The sequence below is a fragment of the Rhagoletis pomonella genome, unplaced genomic scaffold (assembly GCF_013731165.1).
Source record: "Rhagoletis pomonella isolate Grant_MI unplaced genomic scaffold, Rhpom_1.0 Rhpom_scaffold_00006, whole genome shotgun sequence".
Taxonomy (NCBI): Eukaryota; Metazoa; Arthropoda; class Insecta; order Diptera; family Tephritidae; genus Rhagoletis; species Rhagoletis pomonella.
Window position 1 is genome coordinate 10,757,504 of NW_023458560.1, and position 16,828 is coordinate 10,774,331.

The following is a 16,828-nucleotide window of genomic DNA, read 5'->3' on the forward strand; positions in this document are numbered from 1 at the left end:
GTGGCTTTGGAATTATACAATTTTCATTTCAACAATCAATCTACCACAACCGACAACTTCAGCAAAAAACATTTCAGCGTGCTATATTTTAATCTATTTTGGTATATTTAAAGGAAAATTATGGTACAAACGAAAAATGTTATACGGTAACCATAGTCAGCCCAGACTAAAGTAAACAAACTGGAGATTAATAGTAAATTAACGAAAAATAAACCCAACAAACGTTTTGCTTATTAATAATAATAATAATAGATTGGCGCTTACACATATGTTAGTGTTTGGCCGAGCTTCTCCTCCGATTTGTGGCGTGCGCCTTGATGTTGTCACACAAAGCAAAGGGACCTACAGTTTTACGCCGACTCCGAACGGCGATTGTATTTTTATGAGAAGCTGTTTTTCATGGCAGAAATGCTCTCGGAGGTTTGCCATTGCCTGCCGAGGGACGACCGCTGTTATTGCTTATTAAATTCACTCACTTTTTCGTTGTATACTAGCATTAATAATAAAATTTGCCATAAATAACTCAAAAAGGCCATATTTTCTTTTGTTTATTTACAAACATGGGTTTGTGATCAGCTGATTTTCTTACTTGCAAGTTTTCGCTGGCAAGTTTTTGGGTACCAGAACGCAAAACTAGTAAAAGTTTTCTAAAACTTTTGATAGTTTTGGGTACGAGTGCACTCTCAGTTTCTGCTGGAAAAGTTTTTTCCAACAGGAAAACAGCTGGTAGGAATTTACGCAAACTACAAAATTGAATTTGATGTAGGGATAAATCGATACCATCAAGGATTTACTCAAATCAGTACTTGTACTTGTATCGAACAAGGTATCGATACCTACTCAGTATCAGAAAGGTATCAAGTACTTGTACATGGACTACAATTTTACATATTTTTCACAGTAATTGCGTTATGATTGTTTTTGAAGCCAGTGTTAAAATTTCCTATTGGGTCATTGGTAGAGCTTTCCGGCCGGTATATTAGAAGGAAAACTGCGTTTCCTCTCCCCTATGCGTGACGTACGCCGAAACGCGTATGAGAAAGAAGAAACGCAGTTTGCCTTCTAATATACCGGCCGGAAAGCTCTACCAATGACCCAATAGTAATTGTATTTTTTTCACCATAAATATGAATTTTTACAAGATTATTTATCTTTTGATATTTTTTCACACAAAAATTTAAGGCAACAATTATTTTTGTATAGTATTTGCTTTCAAAAACAGTAGAATTCATTTTTACAAGATTAATAGGTAAACTTTTTTCATATAAAATAAGTTTAAGAAAATAACTCCCTTTTTGTTTTATTTCCCAAAAACCTTCAACTGTTTTCCTGAAAGGCGGTTTCGAGATTTTGATATAGTTGTACCTGTTTTTGAGAAAAGCCTCTCGCAAAGGACAGATGACCCAACCACCGTTATATATAAATGGGCTTGCTTATATAGCTGCGGAAATGTATTGGGCATATCTTCCAATTCCTCTAATGGGTTGTTTTTCAAAGAAGATGCTGAAGCATAATAAGTTTTGCGCTTCCGATACAAGTACTTTTTTTCGATACCTACTTGGATCGCAGTAAAAAGTATCGAGTACAAAAATACTTGGTAAATTGAGAAAAGTATCGAGAATGTACTTAGATTTACTTGTATAGATTCATCCCTAATTTGACGGTTTGGAAGTTAAAAATGATAAAATGCGACTAATTAAGCTTGTAAGAACTAAGTAGTTATTCGTTAAATCAATAAACTGTGTCAGGATAACACTTTGTGATGAGTTTTCGTACGTTTTAAATTTTAAAATTTTGAATGTAAACACAAATTCTATCAGCTGTTCGTCTAACTTGCAAGTTTCTGTAAATTTTCACATTTGTTTTGCTATATCGTAAATCTAAGTTAAAACTACTTAGTAGAAGCCTGAAATGCGACTATGTACAAAAATGAATTTAAAGTTGGTACATACTTAAATTTAAGTGAAATTTTATTAGTTTCGGCTTAGTACCTGGATTATTAATACGCGCCATTGAAACTTTCATTGAAATATGTAGCAAAGCACTCGGTTAAATCATGTATTTATGCGATAGTGTTCTTGCTGGGAACTTAAGTGAATTTAGGCTGTGTGCGAGTTGACCTAAATTTTAGTACCTAAACTAATACTAAATTGTTTGCTTTGGAATTTGAATTTGTTTGCTTTCAATAAATACTATATCTATAAAATGAATAATTTTGTGGTAGCTTTGGGACTATTTAACAATATAATAAATTTGCAACAGAAAAGGAGAATGCTCCATCCTGGCATCTATAAAATCATCCGTTTGCTCTTCTGACCCTGCGAAATAATATACATCCATCGAATTACACATATACTTATCTGAATGCAAAAATCAAATAAATTTATACTTACATCTTTCTGAATATTTTCTTTTTTTGTGCCATAGCAATGATAAAAATTATTTAAAACATCAAAAAATCGTTGTTCACTTAATCGCTCGCTCAAATATATTTGACTGTTCAATTTAGGTTGAAAAGTATGCTCGCAGAAAATCTAAATTGTTCCTATTCACTGCGTTAACGACACTTTCCAGTGATTTAGGATTTTTCTCTATTTAGGTAGCAATTCAGACGTACTCGCACACAGCCTTAGGGCCGGTTGTTCAATGTATGATTAGCACTAATCGGAGGTAGAAGCTCTGGTTATATACAACGACTACTTTATCGATCACATGTTATATGCATGATGTCGAAAACGTCGATAATGATATTTAACCGGCAAGTAGTGATAACCAGACATTGAACAACCGGCCCTTACAGTGGCTACACACGACGAACATATCCGCGCACATGCGCGGCTTGCGGGTCATGTTCGTCGTTTGTAGGGCGGTTTGCGAGCATCGCATTGGAAACAAAAACAACAACCTCATTTTGTGTTGATGCTTGAAGTGTGCACATCGGCGGATAAATGCATCCAAGCAATGTTATTTAATTGAATTTTTGATAAATGAGGCTAAATTACTATAAGTATATGTATGTACGTACATACAAGTAAAATATAAATAAATTTAAGTAACACATACATAAGAAAAATAAGTTAAGTTAAAAGCATTGCAATTGCATCATCCGCGTCTTTCCTTTCCATGTTTACGCTTTGAGTACAAAATCACTTATGAGCCGCTCGTCGTCTGTAGCAAACGACAGCGAGCTTGTTGGCGCATATGTGCGCGCAGATGTTCGTCGTGTGTAGCCAGTTTTAGTTTTTTTTTTAATTGAAATCTGGTCACATTGTTCGATGAATGTAGAAAAAGATAAGAAACAGGGCAAGGACTCAAAGATCATGGTATATTAGTACGATTTTCGACAAAATTTAGTACGCCAGTCAACTACCCTTTACCCACAAAATACTTCTACTTTATTTCGATGATAATAAAGTGTACTTATACATTATTTGAATCCAAAAAAGAAAAAAAAAACAATCAAGAAGTTGAATTGTTAATTGTGATAATAGCCTGAAGCGAAGAGTTCAGATAATTAATAAGTTACATCACAAAACCCGGACTAAATTTTGGTACTACCTAACCATGATAAAACCAATTCGTCCATGGTTGTTTTTGAAGTTTGCATGCATTTTAAAATCATATAAAACAGAAAATGAAAAAAATGAAATTGTTCAAAATTTTTGTTGTTTGAGATTGGAAATGAGAATATGTGTGTGAGTTTGTAAGTAAGTAAATTTTAAAATTAAAATCATGTACCTAACAATGCAATGTTTTTAATTATAAGTTTTTTTTTCATCCCTTTTGTTATAAAAATACGGTTCAGAATATAACAAACAACTCATAAATCAAAATGGTTATATGGCATTTGCTTCTATGTAAAAACAAATTCAAGCGTGCGTTATATGGATACGCGATTTTTAAGGCACATTCCAGCAAAAACTTTAAACTTTTTGGGAAGTACTTATTATTGTATCACTGGAGTAACGCAATACAAGTCGCCTCAAAACAATTTTCTCTTATGGTGCATTTACAAGGTATGAAGCCATATGAACTGTTGATACGCTAAAATAGAGGGACTACATGTTCTAATGAGGAATTCAATGATATCGAGTGGGATGCATATAATACATTTTTTCATATGAAAAGTTATGGGGAGATACTGTAAACATACTGCTGTGATACTGTTAAGCATATGAAATTATAGCAAATTGAATTTTCATACATCTTCCCATAAAAAGTTTAACAGATGCAGAGATACCAAGGAGGATTTTTCCCATTTTGATGCCTTTTTAATATAAAAACCCACCGAAAAGGAGGAAAACGGCAACTCCGCCATTCACATACATGTCAAAAGTATGAATTTTAAAAATTAAAAACAATAAACAAACAAATTCAAAACAAAGAAATGGTTTGTACTAGAACTTTTTCAATAGAAGCAACTCACGTATAGTGGACAATCAAAATACAAAGCACTATGATAACAAACTTAAAAACAAGACATTACAGAACATTTTAATGGCTTTATATCACATTTAAGTAAAACTAAGCCTATATTTTCCAATCTGGCAAAGAAATGAAAATGTGTATTTTTTGTTTTTTACACAAAGACTTGCCAAATATACATATAAGTCAAAATTATAGAAGGCATGTATACTTCTCCCTTTCATTTTTTCATACAGTTTATGCTTCTTTCTGGCTTTTACAAAATGCAGGGATACCGCACTTATTTCGGTACAATATGATCATAATGTATTTTCAATTCGAAATCAAAGAAAAACATCCCACGAAAATGTTTGCGATTTTAGAACAATTAGTGTATATTTGCAAACTACTGCAAACTGTGGAGTATCATATCTTAACAGGTTCAGAGAATTAACGAAACAAACAAACATTTTATGGTCTTTTATTTCCTTCACACCGCACTGCTATTTTATCTAACTTTTCCTTTGGCTTAGCGCTGTAACCTTTCAAGTTATATCTTTTAATTTATACATGTGAACTGTTTTCAATGAGCATGTTTTCATTTGCTCCAGAATTTTGGGTACATTTTGTTATAGTACCTCTCATTCTTTTTTTTATTACATATATACACTCCGCAGTTCGGGATAGTATTTTGAATATACCAGCAATATATTGTGGCGAATACTGCGGCAACACAAAGCGAACTACGAGAAATAGGCAGAATGTTCGAGGAATGACGTAGAATGTTCCGCAAAGAGAAACGTCAAGTTGGATGAACACTGCGAACAGCGAGAGAAAGAGAATGAGCGATAAACTTCAGAACGTTCTAGAGTTGCCATAAGTGTGAGCGCAGGTATATAAGAGCCACGACACAGCGGAGTTGGGACAGTTACAAGTCAGCAAGCTACAAGTAAAGTGAGCAGAGAAGCGAGTTGCGAATAAGCAAGCTATAAGTTTAATTGTGTGTAACAAGTTGTAATTGATTTAACAAGTATTGTAGTGTTTTTACTGTATTAGCAAGTATCGTAAAATTGTTTGTTGTACAATAAAGTTAATTGTACTACCATTCGGTCATCGTTAGCATTTATTTAACAATCCAGCGATACGAGCCCGGGTATATTTGGGTAATCCCTCAAGGTTTAAGGATAATCGTAACAATATGTAAAAGTAGTGGCGGCTGCTGTAGAGCATTACGCAGAGCCTGAGTTCAAGCCCAGTTTTTTTCTAATAGTGATTGCACCTCTGTTGGTAATAGTAAACCTCCGAGTGTATTCTGTCATGGAAACAACTTCTCATTAACATACAATTGCCGTTCGGAGTCGGCGTAAAACTGCCCTTTACTTTGTGTGACAAAATAACGCACGCCGCATATCGGAGGAGAAGCTAGGCCAAACACTAACATATTGTTCAAGCGCCAATATGTATATCGTCGTTTAAAGTACAAAAGCGCCTATCGTGGTTCTGCAAAACCTCGGAACTGAAATTTGTGCCAAAAAAGATATTTGGTCATCGGAAGCTCCTGACATCAAGCCCTTAGCCATTTATAATAAAATATCGATACTTAGAAATAAGGAGAGAAGATTATTGAGTTTAAAAGAGAGAACCGTTTTTAATTAGGACAAGTTTCACTCTCTCTTATAAAATTTAGGCAACCTCCCATACGAGGTTTTGCATTTCCTTCATGCGCGGTTTTGTACTTTAAACGAAGATATGTAGAAGTATTGCATACATATTTTGGTGCCTTTTCAAGTATAAAATCCACTGAGAAATGAAAGAAAACGGCATCCCTATGATTTCAACTTATGCCAAACGTTTCGTAAACAAGCAATTTTGAACAAAAAACTGTTTTTCCACAAAGATGTTTAAATGGAAGCATTACAAATATAGAAAAATCGCAATCCACAAGGCTTTATTGGCAGTAGGTCCCTTTTAAAGCACATTTAACAAAAAAATAAGCTTCTAGTTTCGAAGCTAGCAAAAAAATATTGTCAAGTATACAAGTCAAAATTGTTAAATATATATCGCTTTCATTCATTTCTTCATAGAGTTGGTGCTTCTTTTATAGGAAAATTCATACGGCTTATGAACAGATTCATACCATGTAAATGCACCATTATCCATTGCATTACATGTAATGCAAAGGCAAACAAAATTTCCATTTATTCGATTATCTACAATGACATGCACATGTTAAAATAATGCATTCTGTAAAAGAAAATGTAAGCGGTAATTTTCAAAAAGTGGGTCCCTTATTCTTTTCGTTTCGTCGGCCGCTGTGGTGTAGTGGTAAGCAGTGCGCGCTTCCACTCCGCAACGCCTGGGTTCAAGCCCTGGTCAAAGCAACATCGCAAAACAATATAGAAAAAAGGTTTTTTCTTAACAGCGGTCGTCCCTCGGCAGGCAATGGCAAACCTCCGAGTGTATTTCTGCCATGAAAAACAGCTTCTCATAAAAATACAATCGCCGTTCGGAGTCGGCGTAAAACTGTAGGTCCCTCCGCTTTGTGTGACAACATCAAGGCGCACGCCACAAATCGGAGGAGAAGCTCGGCCAAACACTAACATATGTGTAAGCGCCAATCTATTATTAATTCTTTTCGTTTACAGAATGCATTATTTTAAGTTAAAACATGTTAACATGTGTAAACAGTTAACAAGTGCATATCATTGGAGGTAATCGAATAAATGTAAAATTTCTTGCCATTGCATTACCTGTAATGCAATGGATAAGCGAAAATTGGCTTGAGGCGACTTGTATTGCGTTACTCTATTGATACAAAAGTAATTGCTTCCCAAAAAAGGAAAAGTTTTTGTTTGGATACTTTAAACTCGCGCTTTACTGTATTAAAATTAAATGGGCTATGAAACTTCACGGTCAAAATTTTGTCTAAAGCAGGGACCGCAAATAACGATTATCCTTCAAAATTTCAACTCAAAAAATCACGCGGAAAGAGAAATGTTACGTGCATAAGGAGTAAACAAATATATTTTTTATTCGGAGTACCTTCAGCGGCACTGATTTTTATTTTTTAATTTTTACTTATAAAAATCAAGTTTAATCATTATATTTTAAGTTTTATTTTTTACTCAGAAAATAATCGTTACGCAAAAATTAAGTTTTATTTTCTGAGCAAAAAATAAAACTCAAGAAATAACGATTATTTTCCGAGCAAAAAATAAAACTTAAAACGTAACGATTATTTTCCGAGCAAAAAATAAAACTTAAAACGTAACCATTATTTTCCGAGCAAAAAGTAAAACTTAAAACGTAACCGTTATTTTCCGAGCAAAAAATAAAACTTAAAACGTAACCATTATTTTCCGAGCAAAAAATAAAACTTAAAACGTAACCATTATTTTCCGAGCAAAAAATAAAACTTAAAACGTAACGATTATTTTCCGAGCAAAAAATAAAACTCAGTTAATAACGATTAAAAAGTGATTTTTATAATAAAACTTATAACCGTTACGGTCCCTGGTCTAAAGAATCTAATTAAAAACTCGAAAGTTTTACGAAAGCTTGTTGAATTGTGGAAAGTTTGACATTTTTATTATTGTATCAACCATATTTAAAAAAAAAATCCATGAAAAAATGTATTAAGAAAAACCTTGCGAATATTGTAAAAAATTACTGCATGGTAATTTTTTGAGTCACGGTTAGTATATTATGTATATACATGTATACAAATTCCTTAAATGTATTCTTTCTTAGAAACGGCAAACTTTCGCAATTTGTTCTCGAGTCTAATGGATGAAACGTCATTTTTATACCCGAGCGCACTTGTGCACTATGGTATTAAAACTTTGTTCACATAACGTTTGCTTGTACCAGACAAAAGAATCGAGATAGACATAGATAAATGTATACATAAATTATCAGAATAAAAAGAGAAATTTATTAACCGGTGACTGTCTGTCTGTCCGCCCGCCTGTGCACATGATAACTCGAGTACAAATTGAGATATCTTAACAGAACTCGGGCGTAGGACGGATGGTATTGAAAATGGGCAAAATCGGACAATAACCACGCCTACCTCCCATATAACGGTAATTTTCAGAAATACGAAAACTGCGATATTTTAGTAACTACTGACGATTATTCACTCAAAATTGATATTTACAACAATTTTTAGACGAAAAATAAGATTATAAATTATTGGAAAATGGGCGTAGCCACGCCCACTTATGGTTACATGTGTATCTCTATCTTGGTAACCGCTGCACCAATTTCTTCCAAACTTGGCACAGTTGTAAAACATACCGAGAATTTTTAAAATCGGACAATAACCACGCCTACATCCTATATAACGATAATTTAGAGAGATACGAAATATTCGGTAAGTCAGTAAATATTAAAGCTAATTTATTCAAAATTGATGCTTGCAACAATTTTTTACCGAGAAATACATTTATGATAAAATTTTGGAATATGGGCGTGGCACCGCTCACTTATGATCACATATATGTATCTCGGTAACCGTTGTACGAATTTGTAGCAAACTCGGTATGTGCTTGCCACATAAAAGCAAAACGTTGACAATTATTGAAATCGGACTAAAATTACGGCCGCTTTTCATAGAACGGCAAATTTCAGAAATGCTTGAAACTTCAAGATTTCGAAATTTAAAGACGCTAATTTACTCAAAATTTATACTAAAAACAATCCCTTGGAAAGAAGTAACATGCGTGATATCGCCCACATATGACTATATAAGTTTATTCCATTTTGTCTAACTGAACGTTCCATCGAAGATGTTTAAAATGGGGGTAAAACCACCGCGGCTTACCTTGCAGCGGAAGTTTTCGGAAAGGTGGAAAACATATATTTAATACTTGCGCCGGGTATTTAATGTTCGGCTCCGCTCGAACTTAGACTTTCTTACTTGTTCAAGTTGGTTTTCTGCTGCTATATCGCTGAAACGTATTGCAGTTATTTGAAATAGAAGCCACCTTACTTTGGTTAAAGTGTGATTGACCTCCAATTATATAGGCATGTTCTGTAAATCGTATGATTTGAAATCTGTACGGTATAAGAAACCTATGTTGGAGATTTATTAATAAAAAGGCAAAAGCTTGGCAGTTAATCGATGGATATGATGTAAATTATGCGTTCTTAGCAGTTTCCATATGAAATACGAGTATTTATTACCTTCATTACAAATATTCAGTAATATTTTGCAAATCGCACCGATTTCAAATATTACGATTAATAGAACAGAATAATTGTTAAGAATAGTAAAGTTGCAGGGAAATGAAAGATTTTTACATGCTTTTTAAAAAAAAAAAATGTTGGTTTATGATGCTATATAATAGTCCTGTCTAATGCAAACGCAGAGTAAGCCAACGGACAATGTACAAAAATCTGCTACATAATTTTATTTTCTGCTACGATTCTTCATGTTATTTACTCCAATGAAAGCTAGCTGAGTCCTAGCCCTGATGAGAAATGAAGAATAAAGAAGAATAACCAAAAAAACTGGAAAACAGACAAAGAGAAACGATCGCTTTGGCTCAGTCATAAAGAAGAAGAGTGGACAAAGCCAGGCTTTGAAGTTGATTGTGCGATGATATCCGTGAAGTCTTCTGAAAATAAATACTTAAAAAAACATTATCAGGTGAATCAAAGTTTATTTGAATAAAGCAATTACGATAAATAAATACTTTAAGATTGAAATATTAAAGATCCCAACTTAAGGTTTATCTATTTTAAGTGTTTTTGGTGGTAGGAAATGGAAGCACAAAGCTTTGTATTTGCCGAGAAATCCATATGTCCTACATACATACATACAAGTAGATCGGAATGTAAAGCGGGGAATGGGCGGATCTGCATGAGTGTGAAATTCGTAGAATTTAAGGCTTCGTAAGGTTTTTTGGGGATCCTTCGTTTCTTGTTGGAGTAGGTAAAATGTATTAACAAAATTTTCAACTGCTTTTACAATTAAAAAATAAACAAACATTTTACAACTAGAGCTTAGTTCGCAAATGCTATGATAAGGCATAGCAATTTTTCGATATCAAATTTCTATTGTTGAAAAATGGTTTAATTTTATCAGTTCCATTGTTAAAAAATTTGTATTACAAAGTATTTAAAATAATACATTTGTGGCAAGGTAGTTTGATGATATTCGTTCATTGTATATTTAAATGCATACATATATATGTATATTTTAATAGAGTTTGTATATGAACTTAAATAAATGTGATTCAAAACGATGAATCGATCGACGCGATGACCTACATACTTGTATGCAAGGCACATTAAATATTCCTTGTTTGTATAATTTCCCAAACATTTTTGGGGAACATCTGTCGTAGGAGCGCAATCAAAAAGATAATAAATTTCTATACATGCTACTTATCGTTACCTTACCGGAGCCCTTTCTTTCAATAGATTCCAATACGATAAAGGAAGCGCTCAGGAAGGGAAACACCAATCTACGGAAACTATTGTCGTAATACCAAGGAACATCGTCAGTCCTAAAGCTTAATAGGAGGGTACAATCTAAAAAGAAAGGAGAAACTAAGAGCCATTATAGGTATTTTGACGTGTCACTACAGGTCAAGAGGGCACTTATACAATTTATTAATCTAGTCTAGTAACCTATGTCGCTTCTGTGACGCTGCCAAGGAGACTCCATTACATCCGGAGTGTGAGGCCGTCGCACGTAGAAGAGAGAGGAGCATAGGGCACATATGGCCAAGAGAGAGAAATTCTGAAATTCCTAGTCTCTAGGGCTAGGTGTGGTACTGTGATTAGCTGAGGGCACAATAGACCTACTGGTCGCAGTGCTTTATTCGACTATCACTCGTCACCTTATGCACAAAGGCTCTAAAAAACAAATTTTATATTTTAGAGGAGAAGCAAAAAACATTATAAAAATCAAATCATGCATACGGACCGGGCATTTTAAAAGGTGGCATAACTTCTATGTTTTTAATATTAACACTCTCAAATTTTTAGTGAAGGTGTATTTTATAATATCCTACCAAAATCTGCGAAAACGCAGTTACGAAAAAAGTGTTGGTCTTTGTGAATTAAGGTAACGATATGTATGTATATGACCTTGACAGGTTGTCGTAACAGTATACAAATTCTCCGAAGAGTTTTTAAGGAGTGATGCTGGAGTGACAGTCCTTGGAATCTGGGTTGTTGTTGTTGTAGCAGCATACAAATTCCCCAAAGACTTTGGGAGGTGTTGCTGGAGTGACAGTCCTTGGCCAGATATAAATCTGGGTCGTTCCGGTTACGTAGACCCGACTGTCGTGGGAACGGTTGTTGTTGTATCAGCATACAAATTCCCCAAAGACTTGGGGGAGTGTTGCTGGAGTGACAGTCCTTGGCCAGATATAAATCTGGGTCGTTCCGTAACCCGAGTTGCGTAAACCCGAGTGAAAAGCATGATTTTAACAATCTAATCAGTTGGGAGTCTAAGAAATAAGTTGTCGCTCATTATAAAAAAATGCTTCCATATGACAATTTCCAGATACCACTGTAAATTTCTCTCAGATTACTCAATTTAAAAACAGAAGCTCACTGCGGTAAAAGATTTTCTTGATTTGGGTTTAGTTTTTGATTCCGGTTTTAGTTTTGTAAGCTTTGTATGCTACTTGCTCCCAATGTCATATAGTAACTTAGCTTTTTTACTCCGATATGCGAAGGACTTTAAGGACCCTTTCACTAGGAAAATTCTTTTTAACTCGTTAGTAAGTTCAAAATTAGAGTATGCGTCAAACATTTGTAGCCCTATTTATAGCTGTCGTGCTTTGAGAATCGAACGGGTTCAAATAAATTGCCTTTGATTTGCTCTTCAGCCACTTAATTTTTCCAACCCGCGTCCATCCTATACTCCTCGCTACCAACTAATAAACTTGCAGTCATATATGACTATATTTAGAGCGCTCGCGGAATGCAATAACATTTCTAAGAGTTTGATATTGAATTTTCATCATCAAGATCTTTATTTCAGTCCACGCTTAAATCGTTTTACTCTTAGGTCAAGTTACCATGTACCTGTTATGTTAATATTATTCACGTATAAAACTTATTTTTGTACTCGGTGTAATCTGTAAGTCTGTAATATTATTAACCATAGATTGAAATATAGATGAATAAATATAGTACATTACTTCTCATGTGAATATTTGATAGATTAATTTTAGAGTTGAGCGATACATAATTCTATTTTTTATTTATTACAGCAATTTGCCAAAAATAAAAAAATGTAACAGATGAGAATCAAGCTAAAGGCAAATAATAGGTGCTGCACTCGATTTCACATAAAGTTCCACATTGGTCATCATTGGAATCTTATCAGATATGAACCGATCTACCCATGGCAGCATTCGATCTTCAACTTCAACGGTTTGCAGCAGCAAATCATTCCAAAGCAAAATGGATAAAGTATCGGAAAGATTATACGATGTCGTCAAAAGTGGATCGATGGTAAAAAGAGCGCAAAATAAAAAACGCTTTACACCCGTCAACTATAAACAACGCTGGTTCGAACTAACTAAAAAATCTCTATCATATTTCGATATGGAAAACGTTGAAGTAAGTTAGATTGAGTTGAAATATATGTACGATTGTTCTAAATTAGACTTTAAAAATGATAAAGGGATTCACAAGACGTGATAACCGTCGTAAAATCTTAAAATTAACATTTTTTTTTTTAAATAAAATAATGATTAAAATGGTTTTAGAGGATTTTAACTACACCGAAATGTTTCTAAACTGATAAAAAAAATTCATCATACGTCCCCTAAAACCATTTGAACCGTTATTTCACACAAATAAATGTTCGGCTTAAGATTTTTCGACACTTACCCAGAAGATAATTCAGGTAGGCCTTCTTAAGTGAAGCCATTCTAAGAGACCTACCCAAGAAGGGCTGAAGAAGTACTTCCTTGCATGCCTTCCAGAATAATGCATTACAAATGAATTTTAATAAACATTTTAAGTTGCAATAACACAAATTTGATATAAACCTTAAGCAAATACTTCAAATATGTATGAATTTTATAAGTTAAAGAAGCAACTTTAAAAGATCTCCTCCAAAAGGCCTTCTGAAGAACGTCCTATAAAAGCCATTCTGGAAGGCCTTCTATGGATAGCGAAAGAGGAAGGCCTTCAATTTGTGCCACTCCATACAAAAAAGAAAGGAGAAAGGAACGTCTCTTGATTCTCAGGAAGGCCTTTCGGAAGGGCTTTTAACTCGTGAAATTATCTACTGGGTAACGTGCCTTGTCCCCTAAATATGTATTTTGGTAGAAGCAAAGTTTGTTAACCAAAGCTACAGTTAAAATTTAAAGCTAAATTTCTCTGTGTTGTTGAAAAGAATTTATAAATGCTAAAATCGTTTGGCTATTAATTCGAACAAACAGTCAACATTCCGTTGTTTAGGTGCCATCGCTTTTTATCATAGACTCCTTTGTTTGCTTTGTCTTTACCTGATGCAACACGTTGGAAATTACCGGTCTACTGATATCTACCGAACCCTTGTGTATCCTCGGCAAAAGTGTACATATGTACATACTTTCACACAAGAGATTATAGAGTCGGAGAGAGCAGCTTTCCAGTCTACAACGAAGTCCTCATAAGTAATTTTTACAATCATAATAATTTAAATTTGTAATTTAAACGTTACTGAAATTGCAGTTACTCAAAAAGATATGCATAAGACAAGATTGTTCAATTTGTATTGATACATGATTTTTTTTAATATTCATAAAGTTTCTTAACTATAGTAAAGTACTCGTGTACTACATAGCACCTACGGAGGGCAGACTCACTGTTATTCTCAGAAAAACGATTTTATCTGTCGATTGGAATTTTTATAGGATAAACTGGCATAGTCATCTAAAGATATTCAACTGAAATTTTATACCGATAAGTCTTTTATAATTATATGTAATGTATTAATCATCAATCACAACCGATTATTTATGTATGAGATTTCGCGTTGTTACTCCTCCAGGTAAGCAGCAAATAGCACGAAATTTTGTACTCATTTCACTTATCATGAACAGAAAATCGTTAAGTTTAGAAAACTGCAACTCTTAGCTCCAATACAGCTGATTGTTCAAATATAAGGTTTTGTTTTAAAACTCTTTCATTGGAATAGTAAAAGCCACAAAATTGTGTAAGCCATTTAATTATCGATCACACAAGATCTGAAACAAATGATCAAAATCGGTGGTTGTACAGATTTGAGTTTTTGTGTTAAGGCTCAGTTAGTCTCCACTTAATTTACGTAACGTAACCTAATATATTAGCCAACGCAATATATTTTTGTTCAGGAATTTTTTTTTGATGTGGCTTATAGGCGGCAAAGTGACAATCAGCTGAAAAACAAAAATAAAATATTTTCGCTTCTGGCTAAGTTGACGTGCCGAATAATCATTGACGATTTCTTACGTAAGTTAATTCTAGAGTAACTGAGCCTTTACTTAAAACTCCTTCATTGGCGTAAGTAAGAACCTGACATTTTTCACGCTATTTACTTATCATATACACAGTGAAAATCCTCAAAATCTGTTTAGTATTTTACTAAATATGTAGCCACCAAACGATTGATTAAAACTGCAAATATTGACTCAAGTGAAATTTTCGAACGAAGCCTTCAACAAACGCAAAACTCTTTCCTTTCTTGTTTACATATAAAGCTGGCAATGACATATTCTTGTCTTCCCTTTCTGTATAAAATTTTCCCAAGTGAATGGAAAATCTCTACAAAATAAAAACCACCCCATTTCGTTCGTTTAGTGCGTCTGGCAGAATTTGTATTTTCCAATTGGTACATATGCGCATACAAGCTAGTATTCGTTCAATAAACAACCTAAGTCCTGCCAAGTAAGCAGGAATAAGCTTATATTTTGCGCTGACCGTTGAGGATATCGAGAGTACTGACTGTAGGCGATATGTGTGTAGATTTGTGTTACATTTACTGGCTAAAGTCTGCCGGGCTATTATTTAAATTGCATCTAAAATGTACATAGATAAAAAATTTAAAATTGTTTTTTAAAAGTTGTTGCCGGTTTCGTGTCTACATAAAAGCTACAAATTGCTTAAGCATTTAATATCAAAGTAATTGCAAGCGACTGTTTTTCGTCGTTTAATTCAAAAATAGTGACTATCCATAAAAAATTTATTCAGATTTAAAAAGTCACTAAAAAATTGCAAACATAGCGAATTTTCGTTAAAATTTTGCAACATAAATCGCATACGCGCATACATACATACGCGATGAAAAACACGCCCAAATGCGTTTGAAAGAGTGCTGGAAAATATACAAAATACAATTAAAAAATATGCTGATCCAAAAATAGGTATTAATTTTATACCATTTGTGGTTTTTAAGAATATTTCTTCTGGAAATAAAAAACGATTTCTCAATCGAAGAAGGTAAAAGCACAGATGCTGCGATTTGCATTAACATTATACATACATATCTACCTATAGCCCCACCCATAGAAACATATGCATAAGGGTGCAAAAAGTCAGGTTGTTTTAGTATATACAACACCGGCTACTGAGTCTATTTATGTAAGCCATGAAAACAAACACCAAGAAATACTTTCAGTACGCATTGATTACTAAAAAGTAAAGATGACTAAACATTTGCACAACCTGAAGTGGTTCTATTATTGGTAGCACTTTTAACTAAAATTTTTGACGCGCTCCTTTTTGACAATTTATGAACGTATTATTTTAATACTACAAACAAATTCAAAGTAAACAAACCCATTCAGCTGTAAAATTTAAATGAAAGGGATGATTTTGTAGTGGGCCTTCATCGACACTTCAACATTAGAATAGTGGAAAGTTGCAGCTCCTGAGCATGTCGTATTCGTGGCCGCTATCTCTCCCTTTCTTAGATATCAGGGTGTCTATTCGGCATTAAAGCAAAATGCAAAGGCAAATATGTGTAATAAGTTAGGTGGGGGTTCAGTGAACTCAAAAAAAAAAACAAAACACTGATGAAAAAGAAACACCTTTCGCAGGTTTGCTACATTGTTAGGCGTATGTGAAAATATCAACTATTACTATTAAATGCATACATATTTATGTATATATACATATATATGTATGTACATGCTTATCAGTGATGGGCATGCTTAAATTTATAAAGTACTTGTTAGGATACTGAGTACCCACGTACTTAGTATCTATTTAGAGATATCTAAATACAAAATTTATAAAAATAGGTACATACTTAGATATGCCGAAACAATAAAGTTAAAAATTGAGGTACATTGACTCAAACCGCCATTCAAATAATGTTTCAATATATTTGGAGTTGAGGTAGGGCGTTTTTGAGCAAAATCCTAAGATGGGGCGTTCTTGAAAAAAAAATTTGAGATAGGGCGTTTTCAGTAAAGTTCTGAAA

At 33.8% G+C, this 16,828-nt stretch overlaps 1 protein-coding gene across 1 annotated transcript in view; it reads left to right on the top strand.

The window, feature by feature from the left end:
- Positions 1-9,947: 9,947 nt before the first annotated feature.
- LOC118740391 (tyrosine-protein kinase Btk29A) overlaps positions 9,948-16,828 on the top strand; it is a 53,726-nt gene continuing 46,845 nt past the window's right edge. The window contains exons 1-2 of the mRNA XM_036471903.1: positions 9,948-10,057; positions 12,642-12,993. Coding sequence (XP_036327796.1) covers positions 12,760-12,993 — 234 coding nt within the window. The 5' untranslated portion in view covers positions 9,948-10,057; positions 12,642-12,759. The remainder of the gene's footprint in view (positions 10,058-12,641; positions 12,994-16,828) is intronic.